The 18,248-nt window shown below is 59.3% G+C and overlaps 1 protein-coding gene across 1 annotated transcript in view; it reads left to right on the top strand.

Annotated features, from left to right (window-relative positions):
• Positions 1-17,658, top strand: part of SCAF1 (SR-related CTD associated factor 1) — a 46,522-nt gene extending 28,864 nt beyond the window's left edge. The window contains 5 exon segments of the mRNA XM_090127547.1: positions 3,917-3,999; positions 7,407-7,700; positions 9,650-9,922; positions 13,158-13,286; positions 17,425-17,658. Coding sequence (XP_089983673.1) covers positions 3,917-3,999; positions 7,407-7,700; positions 9,650-9,922; positions 13,158-13,286; positions 17,425-17,658 — 1,013 coding nt within the window.
• Positions 17,659-18,248: the final 590 nt, after the last annotated feature.

The raw sequence follows: 18,248 nt of genomic DNA, 5'->3' as shown, positions 1-18,248 counted from the left end.
GTTGGGGGCGTCATATTTGGGGTTGGGGTCATGGAGGTTGGGTTTGGGGTGTTGTATTTGGGGTTGAGGACATGGGCGTTGGGTTGGGGGCGTCATATTTGGGGTTGGGGATGTCGTATTTGGGGTTGGGGGCATCGTGTTTGGGGTTGGGGGTGTCGGATTTGGGGTTGGGGATGTGGACGTTGGGTTGGGGGCGTCGGATTTGGGGTTGGGAGTGTCATATTTGGGGTTGGAGACATGGGTGTTGGGTTGGGGACGTCATGTTTGGGGTTGGGGACCTGGGCGTTGGGTTGGGGACGTCGTATTTGGGGTTGGGAGTGTCATATTTGGGGTTGGGGGTGTCGGGTTTGGAGTTGGGGGTGTCGGATTTGGGGTTGGGGTCATGGACATTGGGTTGGGGGTGTTGTATTTGGGGTTGGGGACGTGGATGTTGGGTTGGGGGTGTTGTATTTGGGGTTGGGGGCATCGTGTTTGGGGTTGGGGGTGTCGGATTTGGGGTTGGGGACGTGGGCGTTGGGTTGGGGGCGTCATATTTGGGGTTGGGGACGTCGTATTTGGGTTGGGGGCGTCGTGTTTGGGGTTGGGGACGTCGTATTTGGGGTTGGGGACGTCGTGTTTGGGGTTGGGGACGTCGTATTTGGGTTGGGGGCGTCGTGTTTGGGGTTGGGGACGTCGTATTTGGGTTGGGGGCGTCGTGTTTGGGGTTGGGGATGTCGTATTTGGGTTGGGGACGTCATGTTTGGGGTTGGGGATGTTGTGTTTGGGGTTGGGGGCATCGTGTTTGGGGTTGGGGGTGTCGGATTTGGGTTGGGGACGTCGTGTTTGGGGTTGGGGGTGTCGGATTTGGGGTTGGGGGCATCGTGTTTGGGGTTGGGGGTGTCGGATTTGGGGTTGGGGGCGTCGTATTTGGGGTTCAGGACATGGGCGTTGGGTTGGGGGCGTCATATTTGGGGTTGGGGTCATGGAGGTTGGGTTTGGGGTGTTGTATTTGGGGTTGAGGACATGGGCGTTGGGTTGGGGGCGTCATATTTGGGGTTGGGGATGTCGTATTTGGGGTTGGGGATGTCGTATTTGGGGTTGGGGATGTCGTATTTGGGGTTGGGGGCATCGTGTTTGGGGTTGGGGGTGTCGGATTTGGGGTTGGGGATGTGGACGTTGGGTTGGGGGCGTCGGATTTGGGGTTGGGAGTGTCATATTTGGGGTTGGAGACATGGGTGTTGGGTTGGGGACGTCATGTTTGGGGTTGGGGACCTGGGCGTTGGGTTGGGGACGTCGTATTTGGGGTTGGGAGTGTCATATTTGGGGTTGGGGGTGTCGGGTTTGGAGTTGGGGGTGTCGGATTTGGGGTTGGGGTCATGGACATTGGGTTGGGGGTGTTGTATTTGGGGTTGGGGACATGGGCGTTGGGTTGGGGATGTCATATTTGGGTTGGGGACGTCGTGTTTGGGGTTGGGGGTGTCAGATTTGGGGTTGGGGACATGGGCGTTGGGTTGGGGGCGTCATATTTGGGGTTGGGGACGTCAGGTTTGGGGTTGGGGGTGGGGGGATGTCATATTTGGGTTTGGGGTCATGGACATTGGGTTGGGGACGTATTTGGGGTTGGGGACATCATATTTGGGGTTGGGGACATGAACGTTGGGTTGGGGACATCAGGTTTGGGGTCGGGAGTGGGGGGATGTCATATTTGGGGTTGGGGGACGTCATGTTTGGGGTTGGGGGTGGCATATTTGGGGTTGGGGACATGGATGTTGGGTTGGGGACTTCAGGTTTGGGGTCGGGGGTGGGGGGATGTCATATTTGGGGTTGAGGGACGTCATGTTTGGGGTTGGGGACATGGGCGTTGGGTTGGGGACGTCATATTTGGGGTTGTGGGGTGGGGGGATGGGGGTTTGGGGTTGGGGACGTCATATTTGGGGTTGGGGGCGTCATGTTTGGGGTTGGGATGTTATGTTTGGGGCTGGGGATGTCGTATTTGGGGTTGGGGATGTGTTTTAGGGTCTTGGGGAGGATTGTGGGGTGGGAGGATGGGAGGTTGGGGTTGGGATGTCATATTTGGGGTTGTGGGGTGAGTGGTGGGGATTTGGGGTCTTGGGGATGTGGACATTGGGTTGGGGATGTCATATTTGGGGTTGGGGACATGGTTTGGGGTTTTGGGGGGTGTTACAGGGTGGGAGGATGGGGGTTTTGGGGTTGGGGACGTCATGTTTGGGGTTGGGGACATGGACTGGGGTCTGGGGGACGTGGACTGGCGTCTTGGGGTTCATAATTTGGGTTCTTGGGGTCAAAGTTTGGGATTGGGGTCATGGATTTGGGTCTTGGGGATGGGGTTGGGGTCTCGGTTTGGGATCTTGGGGTTATGGGATGGAGTTGGGATCAGAATTCGGGGTCTTGAAGTCATGGGTTATGGATTGGGGTCGTAATTTGGGGTCATGGGGTCATAGGTTGGTTTTGGGGTCCTGGATTGGGGTTGGGGTCATGGTTTGAGATCTTGGGGTCATGGGATGGGGTCTTGGGGTCATAATTTGGGGTTTTGAGGTTATGGGTTATGGATTGGGGACTTAATTTGGAGTTTTGGGGTCATGGATTGGAGTTTTGGGGTCGTAATTTGGGGTCATGGGGTTATGGGTTGGTTTGGGGGTCCTGGATTGGGGTTGGGGTCACAATTTGGGGTCTTGGGGTCATGGATTGGAATTTTGGGGTCATAATTTGGGGTCATGGGGTCATAGGTTGGTTTTGGGGTCCTGGATTGGGGTTGGGGTCACAATTTGGGGTCTTGGGGTCATGGATTGGAATTTTGGGGTCATAATTTGGGGTCATGGGGTCATAGGTTGGTTTTGGGGTCCTGGATTGGGGTTGGGGTCACAATTTGGCGTCTTGGGGTCATGGATTGGAGTTTTGGGGTCGTAATTCGGGGTCATGGGGTCATAGGTTGGTTTTGGGGTCCTGGATTGGGGTTGGGGTCATGGTTTGAGATCTTGGGGTCATGGGATGGGGTCTTGGGGTCATAATTTGGGGTTTTGAGGTTATGGGTTATGGATTGGGGACTTAATTTGGAGTTTTGGGGTCATGGATTGGAGTTTTGGGGTCATAATTTGGGGTCATGGGGTTATGGGTTGGTTTTGGGGTCCTGGATTGGAATTTTGGGGTCATAATTTGGGGTCTTGGGGTCATGGATTGGAATTTTGGGGTCATAATTTGGGGTCATGGGGTTATGGGTTGGTTTTGGGCTCCTGGATTGGGGTTGGGGTCATGGTTTGGGGTCTTGAAGTCATGGGATGGGGCAGGGATCCCAATTTGGGGTCTTAATTTGGGGTCTTGGGGTCATGGATTGGAGTTTTGGGGTCATAATTTGGGGTCATGGGGTTATGGGTTGGTTTTGGGCTCCTGGATTGGGGTTGGGGTCACAATTTGGGGTCTTGGGGTCACGGATTGGAGTTTTGGGGTCATAATTTGGGGTCATGGGGTTATGGGTTGGTTTTGGGGTCCTGGATTGGGGTTGGGGTCATGGTTTGGGGTCTTGAAGTCATAGGATGGGGCAGGGATCCCAATTTGGGGTCTTAATTTGGGGTCTTGGGGTCATGGATTGGAGTTTTGGGGTCATAATTTGGGGTCATGGGGTTATGGGTTGGTTTTGGGGTCCTGGATTGGGGTTGTGGTCACAATTTGGGGTCTTGGGGTCATGGATTGGAGTTTTGGGGTCGTAATTTGGGGTCATGGGGTTATGGGTTGGTTTTGGGGTCCTGGATTGGGGTTGGGGTCACAATTTGGGGTCTTGGGGTCACGGGTTGGGGTTGGGGCAGTGGTTTGGGGTCTTGGGGTCACGGGTTGGGGTTGGGGTCTCGAGGCCGTGTTGTGGGGTGGGGGCGGTGGGATTTGGGGTCCCGGTGGGGGTCTCAGTGCCGCCCCCTCCCCGCAGTGACGGCGCTGCTGTTCAAAATGGAGGAGGCCAACCTGGCCAGCCGGGCCAAAGCCCAGGAGCTGCTGCACGCCACCAACCAGGTGGGTCTGCCCCATAGGGACCCCTGCCCCATAGCGACCCTGCCCCATAGGGACCCCGCCCCATAGCGACCCCCGCCCCATAGGGACCCCCTCCCCATACGGACCCCCTCCCCATACTGACCCCCACCCCATATGGACCCCCACCCCATAGGGACCCCTGCCCCATAGGGACCCTCAACCCATAGCAACCCCACCCCATAGGGATCCCCACCCTATAGCAACCCTCGCCCCATATGGATCCAGGCCCCATAGTGACCCCTGCCCCATAACGACCCCACCCCATAACAACCCCACCCCATATGGACCCCCATCCCATAGGGACCCCCACCCCATATGGACCCCTGCCCCATAGCGACCCCCACCCCATATGGACTCCCACCCCATATGGACCCCCTCCCCATATTGACCCCCACCCCATATGGACCCCCACCCCATAGCAACCCTGCCCTATAGGGACCCCCACCCCATAGCGACCCCACCCCATAGAGATCCCCACCCCATAGCAATGCTCTCCCCATATGGATCCCCGCCCCATAGTGACCCCACCCCATAACGACCCCACCCCATATGGACCCCCATCCCATAGGGACCCCCACCCCATCCCAACCCCCACCCCATAGCGACCCTGCCCTATAGGGACCCCCACCCCATAGCGACCCCACCCCATACCGACCCCCACCCCATAGCAATGCTTGCCCCATATGGATCCCCGCCCCATATGGATCCCCGCCCTATAGGGACCCCCACCCCATAGCGACCCCACCCCATACCGACCCCCACCCCATAGCAATGCTTGCCCCATATGGATCCCCGCCCCATATGGATCCCCGCCCTATAGGGACCCCCAACCCATAGCGACCCCACCCCATACCGACCCCCACCCCATAGCAATGCTTGCCCCATATGGATCCCCGCCCCATATGGATCCCCGCCCCATAGCGACCCCACCCCATAGCGACCCCACCCCATAGCGACCCCACCCCATAACGACCCCACCCCATATGGACCCCCATCCCATAGGGACCCCCACCCCATCCCAACCCCTGCCCCATAGGGACCCCCACCCCATAGGGACCCCCACCCCATATGGGCCCCCACCCCATATGGACCCCCTCCCCATACTGACCCCCACCCCATAGCGACCCTGCCCTATAGGGACCCCCACCCCATAGCGACCCCACCCCATAGCAATCCTCGCCCCATAGCAATCCTCGCCCCATATGGATCCCCGCCCCATAGCGACCCCACCCCATAACGACCCCACCCCATATGGACCCCCATCCCATAGGGACCCCCACCCCATCCCAACCCCTGCCCCATAGCGACCCCCACCCCATAGGGACCCCACCCCATAGGGACCCCCACCCCATAGCGACCCCACCCCATAGAGATCCCCACCCCATAGCAATGCTCGCCCCATATGGATCCCCGCCCCATAGCGACCCCACCCCATACCGACCCCCACCCCATGGCGACCCCACCCCATAGGAACCCCACCCCATAGGAACCCCACCCCATATGGACCCCCACCCCATAGGGACCCCCACCCCACAGTGACCTTGCCCCATAGGGACCCCTCCCCATAGGGACCCCCACCCCATAGCGACCCCCACCCCATACTGACCCCCACCCAAATTAAAGCCCCCCCCCCCCATTTAACCACCCGCTCGCACACATCCCTCATATCTTCTCCAATTAACAACCCCCCAATTAATAGTGCTCCAAATTAATGTTCTCTCCCAGTTAACGACCCCCCCGTTGCCCCCAGTGCCCATTTAAACCCACATTTACATCATCATTTAATGACCCCCCCTAATTAATGCCCCCCCCACTCATTTCCCCCCTCCCCCCAGAATTAAAGTCCCCCCCTAATTAATGCCCCCCCCCTAATTAATGCCCCCCACTCATTTCCCCCCTCCCCCCTAATTAAAGTCCCCCCCCAATTAATGCCCCCCCCACTGATTTCCCCCCTCCCCCCAGAATTAAAGTCCCCCCCCTAATTAATGCCCCCCCTCCCCCCAGAATTAAAGTCCCCCCCTAATTAATGCCCCCCCCACTCATTTCCCCTCTCCCCCCAGAATTAAAGTCCCCCCCTAATTAAAGTCCCCCCCTAATTAATGCCCCCCCCACTCATTTCCCCCCTCCCCCCAGAATTAATGTCCCCCCTAATTAATGCCCCCCCCATTTCCCCCCTCCCCCCAGAATTAAAGTCCCCCCCTAATTAATGCCCCCCCCTAATTAATGCCCCCCCCACTCATTTCCCCCCCCTCCCCCCTAATTAAAGTCCCCCCCCAATTAATGCCCCCCCCACTGATTTCCCCCCTCCCCCCAGAATTAAAGTCCCCCCCCTAATTAATGCCCCCCCTCCCCCCAGAATTAAAGTCCCCCCCTAATTAATGCCCCCCCCACTCATTTCCCCCCTCCCCCCAGAATTAATGTCCCCCCTAATTAATGCCCCCCCCATTTCCCCCCTCCCCCCAGAATTAAAGTCCCCCCCTAATTAATGCCCCCCCCCTAATTAATGCCCCCCACTCATTTCCCCCCTCCCCCCTAATTAAAGTCCCCCCCCAATTAATGCCCCCCCCACTGATTTCCCCCCTCCCCCCAGAATTAAAGTCCCCCCCCTAATTAATGCCCCCCCTCCCCCCAGAATTAAAGTCCCCCCCTAATTAATGCCCCCCCCACTCATTTCCCCTCTCCCCCCAGAATTAAAGTCCCCCCCTAATTAAAGTCCCCCCCTAATTAATGCCCCCCCCACTCATTTCCCCCCTCCCCCCAGAATTAATGTCCCCCCTAATTAATGCCCCCCCCATTTCCCCCCTCCCCCCAGAATTAAAGTCCCCCCCTAATTAATGCCCCCCCCTAATTAATGCCCCCCCCACTCATTTCCCCCCCTCCCCCCTAATTAAAGTCCCCCCCCAATTAATGCCCCCCCCACTGATTTCCCCCCTCCCCCCAGAATTAAAGTCCCCCCCCTAATTAATGCCCCCCCTCCCCCCAGAATTAAAGTCCCCCCCTAATTAATGCCCCCCCCACTCATTTCCCCTCTCCCCCCAGAATTAAAGTCCCCCCCTAATTAAAGTCCCCCCCTAATTAATGCCCCCCCCACTCATTTCCCCCCTCCCCCCAGAATTAATGTCCCCCCTAATTAATGCCCCCCCCATTTCCCCCCTCCCCCCAGAATTAAAGTCCCCCCCTAATTAATGCCCCCCCCTAATTAATGCCCCCCCCACTCATTTCCCCCCCCTCCCCCCAGAATTAAAGTCCCCCCCCAATTAATGCCCCCCCCACTGATTTCCCCCCTCCCCCAGAATTAAAGTCCCCCCCTAATTAATGCCCCCCCCTCCCCCCAGAATTAAAGTCCCCCCCTAATTAATGCCCCCCCCCCCCCTCATTTCCTCCCACAGATCCTGAGCCAAGCCAAGCCGCTGCCCCCCCTCGCCCCCCCCCAGGGCTCCGGCCCCACATCCCACCCCCCCACCCCCCACCTGCCCCCCCCGTTCCTCCTACACGGGGGTCTCCCTTTGGGGGGGGCCGCCCCCACCCCACTGAACCCCGTGGGGCTGTCGGGGCCGGGGGGGGGTCCTGGGGTGATGGGGGGGGGACCCGGGGGGGGTCTGTATGGAGCGACGTCGGCCGGAGGAGAGGGGGGGAAAAGGGACGGGAGCGGAACCTCCGAGGGACGTGGGGACACCGATAAGGTCAGCGGGGGGGGGGGGACGTGGGGGTGTTGGGGGGCAAAGGGGGCATTGGGGGCAGTGGGGGCATTGGGGGCAATGGGGGCAGTGGGGTCAATGGGGGCAGTGGGGGCATTGGGGTCAGTGGGGGGAATGGGGACATTGGGGTCAATGGGGGCAGTGGGACCATTGGGGGCAATGGGGACATTGGGGTCAGTGGGGTCAATGGGGGCAGTGGGGACATTGGGGTCAATAGGGGCAGTAGGGACATTGGGGGCAATGGGGGCAATGGGGACATTGGGGTCAGTGAGGTCAATAGGGGCAGTGGGGTCAATGGGGGCAATGGGGGCATTGGGGTCAATAGGGGGAATGGGGACATTGGGGGCAAAGGGGGCATTGGGGGCAGTGGGGGTAATGGGGACATTGGGGTCAATGGGGGCAGTGGGGGTAATGGGGGCAGTGGGGTCAATGGGGGAAGTGGGGCCAGTGGGGTCAATAGGGGGAATGGGGACATTGGGGGCAGTGGGGACATTGGGGTCAATGGGGGCAGTGGTGGCAATGAGGACAATGGGGGCAATGGGGTCAGTGGGGACATTGGGGTCAATGGGGGCAGTGGTGGCAATGAGGACAATGGGGGCAATGGGGTCAGTGGGGACATTGGGGTCAATGGGGGCAGTGGTGGCAATGAGGACAATGGGGGCAATGGGGTCAGTGGGGACATTGGGGTCAATGGGGACATTGAGGTCAATGGGGTCAGTGGGGACATTGGGGTCAATGGGGACATTGAGGTCAATGGGGGCAGTGGGACCATTGGGGGCAATGGGGACATTGGGGTCAGTGGGGTCAATGGGGGCAATGGGGGCATTGGGGTCAATGGGGGCAGTGGGGGCATTGGGGGCAATGGGGACATTGGGGTCAATAGGGGCAGTGGGGGCATTGGGGGCATTGAGGTCTCAATAGGGCCAGTGGGGCCAGTGGGGTCAATGGAGGCAATGGGGGCATTGGGTTCAATGGGGGGAATGGGGACATTGGGGGCAGTGGTGGCAATGAGGACAATGGGGGCATTGGGGGCAATGGGGGCATTGGGGTCAATGGGGGCATTGGGGTCAAAGGCGGAGATGGGTCCTGTGGGGTCTGCAGGGTGTCCTTAGATGTCCCCAAAGTGTCCCCAGATGCCCCCAAAGTGTCCTTAAATGACCCCAGTGTCCCCAGATGCCCCCAGTGTCCTTAAACGCCCCCAAAGTGTCCCCAGATGCCCCCAAAGTGTCCTTAAATGTCCTTAGATGTCCCAAAGTGTCCCCAGATGTCCCCAAAGTGTCCTTAAATGACCCACAAAGTGTCCCCAAATGCCCCCAAAGTGTCCTTAAATGACCCCAAAGTGTCCCCAGATGCCCCCAAAGTGTCCTTAAACGTCCCCAGTTGTCCCCAAAGTGTCCCCAGATGTCCTTAGATGTCCCCAAAGTGTGCCCAGGTGCCCCCAAAGTGTCCTTAGATGACCCCCAAAGTGTCCTTAAATGACCCCAAAGCGTCCCCAGTGTCCTTAAACGACCCCAGTGTCCCCAAATGCCCCCAAAGTGTCCTTAAATGCTCCCAAAGTGTCCCCAGATGTCCCCAGAGTGTCCTTAAATGCCCCAAAGTGTCCCCAGATCTCCTTAGATGTCCCCAAAGTGTGCTTAAATGCCCCCAAAGTGTCCTTAAACGACCCCAGAATGTCCCCAAATGCCCCCAAGGTGTCCCCAAATGCCCCCAAAGTGTCCTTAAACCCCCCCAAAATGTCCCCAGATGCCCCCAGTGTCCGCAAACGCCCCCAAAGTGTCCCCAGATGTCCCCAAAGTGTCCTTAAATGACCCCGAAGTGTCCTTAAACGCCCCCAAAGTGTCCCCAGTGTCCTTAAATGACCCCAGAATGTCCCCAAATGCCCCCCAAAGTGTCCCCAGACGTCCCGTGACCCCCCCCGTGTCCCCCCCCCGCAGTACCTGAAGAAGCTGCACACCCAGGAGCACGCCATGTCCTTACGTGTCCCCAGATGTCCCCAGAGTGTCCTTAAACGACCCCAGAGTGTCCCCAGATGCCCCCAGTGTCCCCAAACGCCCCCAAAGTGTCCCCAGATGTCCTTAGATGTCCCCAAAGTGTCCCCAAATGCCCCCAAAGTGTTTTTAGATGACCCTAAAATGTCCCCAGATGCCCTCAAAGTGTCCCCAGATATCCTTAGATGTCCCCAAAGTGTCCCCAAATGCCCCCAAAGTGTCCTTAAATGACCCTAAAATGTCCCCAGATGCCCCCAAAGTGTCGCCAGATGTCCTTAGATGTCCCCAAAGTGTCCCCAAATGCCCCCAAAGTGTCCTTAAACGACCCTAAAATGTCCCCAGATGCCCCCAAAGTGTCCTCAGATGTCTTTAGATGTCCCCAAAGTGTCCCCAAATGCCCCCAAAGTGTCCTTAAATGACCCTAAAATGTCCCCAGATGCCCCCAAAGTGTCCTCAGATGTCTTTAGATGTCCCCAAAGTGTGCTTAAATGCCCCCAAAGTGTCCTTAAATGACCCCAAAGTGTCCCCAGATGTCCTTAGATGTCCCAAAGTGTCCTTAAACGACCCCAGTGTCCCCAAATGCCCCCAAAGTGTCCTTAAATGCTCCCAAAGTGTCCCCAGATGTCCCCAGAGTGTCCTTAAATGCCCCAAAGTGTCCCCAGATCTCCTTAGATGTCCCCAAAGTGTGCTTAAATGCCCCCAAAGTGTCCTTAAACAACCCCAGAATGTCCCCAAATGCCCCCAAGGTGTCCCCAGATGTCCCCAAAGTGTCCTTAAATGACCCTAAAGTGTCCCCAGATGCCCCCAAAGTGTCGCCAGATGTCCTTAGATGTCCCCAAAGTGTCCCCAAATGCCCCCAAAGTGTCCTTAAACGACCCCCAAAGTGTCCTTTAACCCCCCCAAAGTGTCCCCAGACGTCCCGTGACCCCCCCCCGTGTCCCCCCCCCCGCAGTACCTGAAGAAGCTGCACACCCAGGAGCACGCCATGTCCTTACGTGTCCCCAGATGTCCCCAGAGTGTCCTTAAACGACCCCAGAGTGTCCCCAGATGCCCCCAGTGTCCCCAAACGCCCCCAAAGTGTCCCCAGATGTCCCCAAAGTGTCCTTAAATGACCCTAAAATGTCCCCAGATGCCCCCAAAGTGTCCCCAGATGTCCTTAGATGTCCCCAAAGTGTCCCCAAATGCCCCCAAAGTGTCCTTAAATGACCCTAAAATGTCCCCAGATGCCCCCAAAGTGTCGCCAGATGTCCTTAGATGTCCCCAAAGTGTGCTTAAATGCCCCCAAAGTGTCCTTAAATGACCCCAGTGTCCCCAGATGCCCCCAAAGTGTCCTTAAATGTCCTTAAACGCCCCCAAAGTGTCCCCAGATGCCCCCAAAGTGTCCTTAAATATCCTTAAACGACCCCAGAGTGTCCCCAGATGCCCCCAGTGTCCCCAAACGCCCCCAAAGTGTCCCCAGATGTCCCCAAAGTGTCCTTAAATGACCCTAAAATGTCCTCAGATGCCCCCAAAGTGCCCCAGATGTCCTTAGATGTCCCCAAAGTGTCCTTAAATGCCCCCAAAGTGTCCCCAAATGCCCCCAAAGTGTCGCCAGATGTCCTTAGATGTCCCCAAAGTGTCCCCAAATGCCCCCAAAGTGTCCTTAAACCCCCCCAAAATGTCCCCAGATGCCCCCAGTGTCCTTAAACGCCCCCAAAGTGTCCCCAGATGTCCCCAAAGTGTCCTTAAACGTCCCCAGAATGTCCCCAAATGCCCCCAAGGTGTCCCCAGATGTCCCCAAAGTGTCCTTAAATGTCCTTAAACGCCCCCAAAGTGTCCCCAGATGCCCCCAAATTGTCCCCAGATGTCCTTAGGTGTCCCCAAAGGGTCCCCATATGCCCCCAAAGTGTCCTTAGATGACCCTAAAGTGTCGCCAGATGTCCTTAGATGTCCCCAAAGTGTCCCCAAATGACCCCAAAGTGTCCCCAGATGTCCCCAAAGTGTCCTTAAATGTCCTTAAACGCCCCCAAAGTGTCCCCAGATGCCCCCAAAGTGTCGCCAGATGTCCTTAGATGTCCCCAAAGTGTCCCCAAATGCCCCCAAAGTGTCCTTAAATGACCCTAAAATGTCCCCAGATGCCCCCAAAGTGTCGCCAGATGTCCTTAGATGTCCCCAAAGTGTCCCCAAATGCCCCCAAAGTGTCCTTAAATGACCCTAAAATGTCCCCAGATGCCCCCAAAGTGTCGCCAGATGTCCTTAGATGTCCCCAAAGTGTGCTTAAATGCCCCCAAAGTGTCCCCAAATGACCCCAAAGTGTCCCCAGATGTCCTTAGATGTCCCAAAGTGTCCCCAGATGTCCCCAAAGTGTCCTTAAACGTCCCCAGAATGTCCCCAAATGCCCCCAAGGTGTCCCCAGATGCCCCCAAAGTGTCCTTAAATGTCCTTAAACGCCCCCAAAGTGTCCCCAGATGCCCCCAAAGTGTCCCCAGATCTCCTTAGATGTCCCCAAAGTGTGCTTAAATGCCCCCAAAGTGTCCTTAAATGACCCCAGAATGTCCCCAAATGCCCCCCAAAGTGTCCCCAGACGTCCTGTGACCCCCCCCCGTGTCCCCCCCCCCGCAGTACCTGAAGAAGCTGCACACCCAGGAGCACGCCATGTCCTTACGTGTCCCGAGATGTCCCCAGAGTGTCCTTAAACGACCCCAGAGTGTCCCCAGATGCCCCCAGTGTCCCCAAACGCCCCCAAAGTGTCCCCAGATGTCCCCAAAGTGTCCTTAAATGACCCTAAAATGTCCCCAGATGCCCCCAAAGTGTCCCCAGATGTCTTTAGATGTCCCCAAAGTGTGCTTAAATGCCCCCAAAGTGTCCCCAAATGACCCCAAAGTGTCCCCAGATGTCCTTAGATGTCCCAAAGTGTCCCCAGATGCCCCCAAAGTGTCCTTAAATGTCCTTAAACGCCCCCAAAGTGTCCCCAGATGCCCCCAAAGTGTCCCCAGATGTCCTTAGGCGTCCCCAAAGTGTCCCCAAATGCCCCCAAAGTGTCCTTAGATGACCCTAAAGTGTCGCCAGATGTCCTTAGATGTCCCCAAAGTGTCCCCAAATGCCCCCAAAGTGTCCTTAAATGACCCCAAAGTGTCACCAGATGTCCCCAAAGTGTCCTTAAATGTCCTTAGATGTCCCCAAAGTGTCCCCAAATGCCCCCAAAGTGTCCTTAAATGACCCTAAAATGTCCCCAGATGCCCCCAAAGTGTCCCCAAAGTGTCCTTAAACGCCTCCAAAGTGTCCCCAGATGTCCCCAAAGTGTCCTTAAACGTCCCCAGATGCCCCCAAAGTGTCCCCAGATCTCCTTAGATGCCCCCAAAGTGTGCTTAAATGCCCCCAAAGTGTCCTTAAATGCCCCCAAAATGTCCCCAGATGCCCCCCAAAGTGTCCCCACACGTCCTGTGACCCCCCCCGTGTCCCCCCACCCCCGCAGTACCTGAAGAAGCTGCACACCCAGGAGCGGGCGGTGGAGGAGGTGAAGCTGGCCATCAAGCCCTACTACCAGCGCAAGGACATCAGCAAGGACGAGTACAAGGACATCCTGCGCAAGGCCGTGCACAAGGTGGGGGCGGGGGGGGGCAAAAATTGGGGGGGGGGGGGGGGGGAGCAAGAAGGGGGGGAGGGGCAAGAAGGGGGGGGGTGAAAATTGGGAGGGCAAAAATTGGGGGAGGCAAGGAGGGAGGGTGAAAGGGGAGGGAGGGCAAGGGGGGGGGGGTGAAAGGGGGAGCATAAGGGGGGGGGCAAAAATTAGGGGGGGGGCAAGAAGGGGGGGTGAAAATTAAAAGGGGCAAATAGGGGGGGGCAAAAATTTGGGGAGGGCAAGAAGGGGGGGTGAAAGGGGAGGGAGGGCAAGGAGGGGGGGGTGAATGGGGGAGCATAAGGGGGGGGGCAAAGGTTGGGGGGGGCAAAGATTTGGGGAGGGCAAGAAGGGGGGGTGAAAATTAGGGGGGGCAAAAATTGGGGGAGGGCAAGAAGGGAGGGTGAAAGGGGAGGGAGGGCAAGGAGGGGGGGGTGAATGGGGGAGCATAAGGGGGGGGGAAATTTGGGGGGGGCAAAAATTTGGGGAGGGCAAGAAGGGGGGGTGAAAATTAGGGGGGGCAAAAATTGGGGGGGCAAAAATTGGGGGAGGGCAAGAAGGGAGGGTGAAAGGGGAGGGAGGGCAAGAGGGAGGTGAAAGGGGTAGCATAAGGTGGGGGGGCAAAAATTGGGGGGGGGGGCAAGAAGGGAGGTGAAAATTAGGGGGGTCAAAAAGGGGGGGCAGAAATTGGGGGGGGCAGAAATTTGGGGAGGGCAAGAAGGGGGGGTGAAAGGGGGAGCATAAGGTGGGGGGGGCAAAAATTGGGGGGGGCAAAGAGTGGGGGGGCAAAAATCTGGGGAGGGCAAGAAGGGGGGGTGAAAATTAGGGGGGTCAAAAATTGGGGGAGGGCAAGAAGGGAGGGTGAAAGGGGAGGGAGGGCAAGGGGGGGGTGAAAGGGGGAGCATAAGGTGGGGGGGGCAAAAATTGGGGGGGGCAAAGAGTGGGGGGGCAAAAATCTGGGGAGGGCAAGAAGGGGGGGTGAAAATTAGGGGGGTCAAAAATTGGGGGAGGGCAAGAAGGGAGGGTGAAAGGGGAGGGAGGGCAAGGGGGGGGTGAAAGGGGGAGCATAAGGGGGGGGGGCAAAAAGGAGGAGGTGCAAAAATCGGGGGGGGGGCGAAAATTGGGGGGGGCAAAGATTGGGGTGGCAAAAATTTGGGGAGGGCAAGAAGGGAGGGTGAAAGGGGAGGGAGGGCAAGGAGGGGGGGGTGAAAGGGGGAGCAGAAGGTGGGGGGGGCAAAAATTGGGGGGGGGGCAAGAAGGGAGGTGAAAATTAGGGGGGTCAAAAAGGGGGGGGTCAAAAATTGGGGGGGGGGCAAAAAATTTGGGGAGGGCAAGAAGGGGGGGTGAAAGGGGGAGCATAAGGTGGGGGGGGGCAAAAAGTAGGAGGAAAAATCGGGGGGGGGCAAAGATTGGGGGTGGCAAAAATTTGGGGAGGGCAAGATGGGGGGTGAAAGAGGGAGCATAAGGGGGGGGGGGCAGAAAGGAGGAGGAGCAAAAATTGGGGGGGGGCAAAAATCTGGGGAGGGCAAGAAGGGGGGGTGAAAATTAGGGGGGTCAAAAATTGGGGGAGGGCAAGAAGGGGGGGTGAAAGGGGAGGGAGGGCAAGGAGGGGGGGTGAAAGGGGGAGCAGAAGGTGGGGGGGGCAAAAATTTGGGGGGGGCAAAGATTGGGGGGGGCAAAGTTTGGGGGGGGCAAAAATCTGGGGAGGGCAAGAAGGGGGGGTGAAAATTAGGGGGGGCAAAAATTGGGGGGCAAAAATTGGGGGAGGGCAAGAAGGGGGGGGTGAAAGGGGGAGCATAAGGTGGGGGGGGCAAAAATTAGGAGGGGGCAAGAAGGGGGGGTGAAAATTAGGGGGGTCAAAAAGGGGGGGCAGAAATTGGGGGGGGCAGAAATTTGGGGAGGGCAAGAAGGGGGGGGTGAAAGGGGGAGCATAAGGTGGGGGGGGCAAAAATTGGGGGGGGCAAAGATTGGGGGGGGCAAAAATTGGGGGAGGGCAAGAAGGGGGGGTGAAAGGGGGAGCATAAGGTGGGGGGGGGCAAAAATTAGGAGGGGGCAAGAAGGGGGGTGAAAATTAGGGGAGTCAAAAAGGGGGGGCAAAAATTGGGGGGGGGTCAAAAATTAGGGGGGGGCAAAAATTGTGGGGGTAAGAAAGGGGGGGGTGAAAGGAGAGGGAGTGGGGGGGGCACAGAATTGGACATAAGGTGGGGGGCAAAACTTGGGGGGGGGCAAGAAGGGGGGGTGAAAATTAGGGGGGGCAAAAATTGGGGGGGGGCAAAAAGGGGGTGGCAGAAATTGGGGGGGGTTGGCACTATGGGGGGGCACCTATGGGGGGGTGACACTATTGGGGGGGGGTGAGACCATTGTGGGGGGGGTGACGGGGGGGGCACCTATGAGAGGGGGGCACTACTGGGGGGGGGGGGGGGTGACAGCATTGTGGGGGGGTGAAGGGGGGGCACTTGGTGGGGGGGGCACCTATGGGGGGGGTGACACCGTTGGGGGGGGTGAAGGGGGGGCACTATGGAGGGGGCACCTATGAGGGGGGGGCACTATTGGGGGGGGTGACACCATTGTGGGGGGGTGAAGGGGGGGGCACTATTGGGGGGGTTGACACTATTGGGGGGGGGTGAAGGGGGGGGCACCTATGGGGGGGGCACTATGGGGGGGGGGTGAAGGGGGGGGCACTTAGAGGGTGGGGGGGGCACCTATGGGGGGGCACTACTGGGGGGGGGTGACACTATTGGGGGGGGGTGTGAGACCATTGTGGGGGGCAATATGAGGGGGGGGGTGAAGGGGGGGGCACTTAGAGGGTGGGGGGGGCACCTATGGGGGGGGCACTATGGGGGGGGGTGAAGGGGGGGGGCACTTAGAGGGTGGGGGGCGGCACCTATGGGGGGGGGGCGCCTATGAGGGGGGGGCACCTATGAGGGGGGGGCACCTATGAGGGGGGGGCACTTGGGTGGGGGGGGGGGGGGGATGGTTTCCCTATAGCACCGCGGTTTCCTGCTATGCTTAGAGAGGGAGAAAGTGTGGGGGGGGGGGGGGAAGGACGGGGGGGGGGGTCGTGCTTTAATATTTATCTGCCCCCCCCCCGTGCCCCCCCCCCTCCCCGTTTTTAGATCTGCCACAGCCGCAGCGGGGGGGGGGGGCACTATTGGGGGGGGTTGAAGGGGGGGGCGCTTAGAGGGTGGGGGGGGCACCTATGGGGGGGTGGGCACCTATGAGGGGGGGCACTATTGGGGGGGGGTGATACCATTGTGGGGGGCTGAAAGGGGGGGCACTTGGTGGGGGGGGTGAAGGGGGGGCACTTAGAGGGTGGGGGGGGGCACCTATGAGGGGGGGGCACTATGGGGGGGGGTGACACTATGGGGGGGGGGTGACACCATTGTGGGGGGGATGAAGGGGGGGGCACCTATGGGGGGGGCACTTAGAGGGTGGGGGGGCACCTATGGGGGGGGGTGACACTGGGGGGGGGGCACCTATGAGAGGGGGGCACTATTGGGGGGGGGGGTGACACTGGGGGGGGGTGAAGGGGGGGGCACCTATGATGGGGGGTGACACCATTGTGGGGGGGGTGAAGGGGGGGGCACTTGGTGGGGGGGGTGACACTATTGGGGGGGGGTGTGAGAGCATTGTGGGGGGGTTAAGGGGGGGCACCTATGGGGGGGGCACTATTGGGGGGGGGGCACTATTGGGGGGGGGTGACACTATGGGGGGGAGCACCTATGGGGGGGGGGCACTATTGGGGGGGTGACAGCATTGTGGGGGGGTGAAGGGGGGGGCACTATTGGGGGGGTGACACCATTGTGGGGGGGATGAAGGGGGGGGCACCTATGGGGGGGGCACTATGAGGGGGGGGGTGAAGGGGGGGGCACTTAGAGGGTGGGGGGGCACTATGGGGGGGGCACTACTGGGGGGGGTGACACTATGGGGGGGGGGGGGGGCACTTGGGTGGGGGGGCACCTATGGGGGGGGGGATGGTTTCCCTATAGCACCGCGGTTTCCTGCTATGCTTAGAGAGGGAGAAAGTGTGGGGGGGGGGGGGGGGAAGGACGGGGGGGGGGGGTCGTGCTTTAATATTTATCTGCCCCCCCCCCGTGCCCCCCCCCCCCCCCCCCGTTTTTAGATCTGCCACAGCCGCAGCGGGGAGATCAACCCCCTGAAGGTGTCCAACCTGGTTCACGCCTACGTCCAGCGCTACAAATATTTCCGCCGCCGACGCCCCCCCCCCGCCGCCGCCGCCGCCGCCGCCGCCGCCGCCCCCCCCCCTCCGACGGCCCCCCCCGGGATGCCAAGCGGTGGGGGGGGGGGCACCGACACCGCCGCCGCCCCCCCCCCCCTCCCCATGCCACCCTTATAACCGCCACAACCCCCCCCCCCCCCCCAAAAAAAAAATCGCCCCCCCCCCCCACCGGAAAGTTTAGCGCACACCACCCCCACCTCCCCCCCCCCCCACAATTTTGTTTTTTTTTTGGGGAGGGGGGGGGGAGAGGTTGGGGGTGACCCCCCCCCCACGTATTGACCGCCATTTATTTGGGGTGCCCCCCCCCCCAATTGACCCCCCCCTCCATATTGACCCCCCCACCCCATATTGACCCCCTTTTTTTGAGAGGGGGGGGGGAAAGTTTGGGGTGCCCCCCCCCCAATATTGAGCCCCATTTGGGGTGCCCCCCCATTTTGACCCCCCCCCCCATATTGACCCCCATTTATTTGGGGTGCCCCCCCCCCATATTGACCCCCCCCATATTGACCCCATTTTTGCGCGGGGGGGGGGACGGTTTGGGGTGACCCCCCCCCCAATATTCACCTCTATTTGAGGCGCCCCCCCCCCATATTGACCCCCCCCCCCCATATTCACCCCATTTATTTGGGATGCCCCCCCATATTGACCCCCCCCCCCACATTGACCGCCATTTATTTCAGGTGCCCCCCCCCCAATTGACCCCCTTT

Source organism: Phasianus colchicus, chromosome 31, assembly GCF_987193195.1.
Source record: "Phasianus colchicus chromosome 31, bPhaCol1.hap1.1, whole genome shotgun sequence".
Classification (NCBI taxonomy): Eukaryota; Metazoa; Chordata; class Aves; order Galliformes; family Phasianidae; genus Phasianus; species Phasianus colchicus.
Note: the sequence above shows the minus strand (reverse complement) of the source record. Positions and strands in the feature narration are given on the sequence as shown.